Here is a 563-nt window from a genome sequence, read left to right as displayed (position 1 = left end):
CGAGCAGTGCGGGTTGTGGCGACGGTGGGTAAAAGGGAATTCGCCGATGGTTCACTACCTGATTACTTCGCTGATGAGAAGAGCGGTTAGATGAGACTCTTGCGGCGTTGGCGGCGGCGGCGGCAGCGGCTACTGCGGCTGACATATTGATTTAATTAGCGTTTGCGGTAGATGGCTAACTAGGATTGTGAAGATACAACAAGAGACGAATATACAGAAACGGCAACCGGATTAAGGATGATTCCTTTACCTTTTGTTCTTTGTTCTCTGCATATAATTACGATAATTTAGATATGATGATCAGAAGAACAATGGGTTTTGAAATGTAGATCACTCGTACCTTCATATATATATATATATATATATACATACAGATGTGAACAACATGAATTTGTAAACCAATAATTATAAGACACGTGTTTAGAGTAAAATTTTGTTACATTAGCATTAAACGGTATGCATTAACCAAATCCATACTGGGAAACAAAGGTGGATGATGCTGAAACTGAGAGGACTTTGTTAAAAAGAGCAAGGGAGGACGTGGAAAGTAGGGCGTAAATGGT

The 563-nt window shown here is 40.5% G+C and overlaps 1 protein-coding gene across 1 annotated transcript in view; it reads right to left on the bottom strand.

Annotated features, from left to right (window-relative positions):
• The window catches only part of LOC120116984 (protein G1-like6), a 1,020-nt gene extending 711 nt beyond the window's left edge, over positions 1 to 309 (bottom strand). The window contains exon 1 of the mRNA XM_039137347.1: positions 1 to 309. This exon is cut by the window's left edge and continues 711 nt beyond it. Within this exon, the coding sequence (XP_038993278.1) occupies positions 1 to 145 (145 nt within the window). The 5' untranslated portion in view covers positions 146 to 309.
• Positions 310 to 563: the final 254 nt, after the last annotated feature.

This window comes from Hibiscus syriacus, unplaced genomic scaffold (assembly GCF_006381635.1).
Source record: "Hibiscus syriacus cultivar Baekdansim isolate YM2019G1 unplaced genomic scaffold, ASM638163v2 tig00110317_pilon, whole genome shotgun sequence".
NCBI lineage: Eukaryota > Viridiplantae > Streptophyta > Magnoliopsida > Malvales > Malvaceae > Hibiscus > Hibiscus syriacus.
The sequence above is the reverse complement of the archived record's forward strand: the minus strand, read 5'-3'. Positions and strand labels throughout refer to the sequence as shown.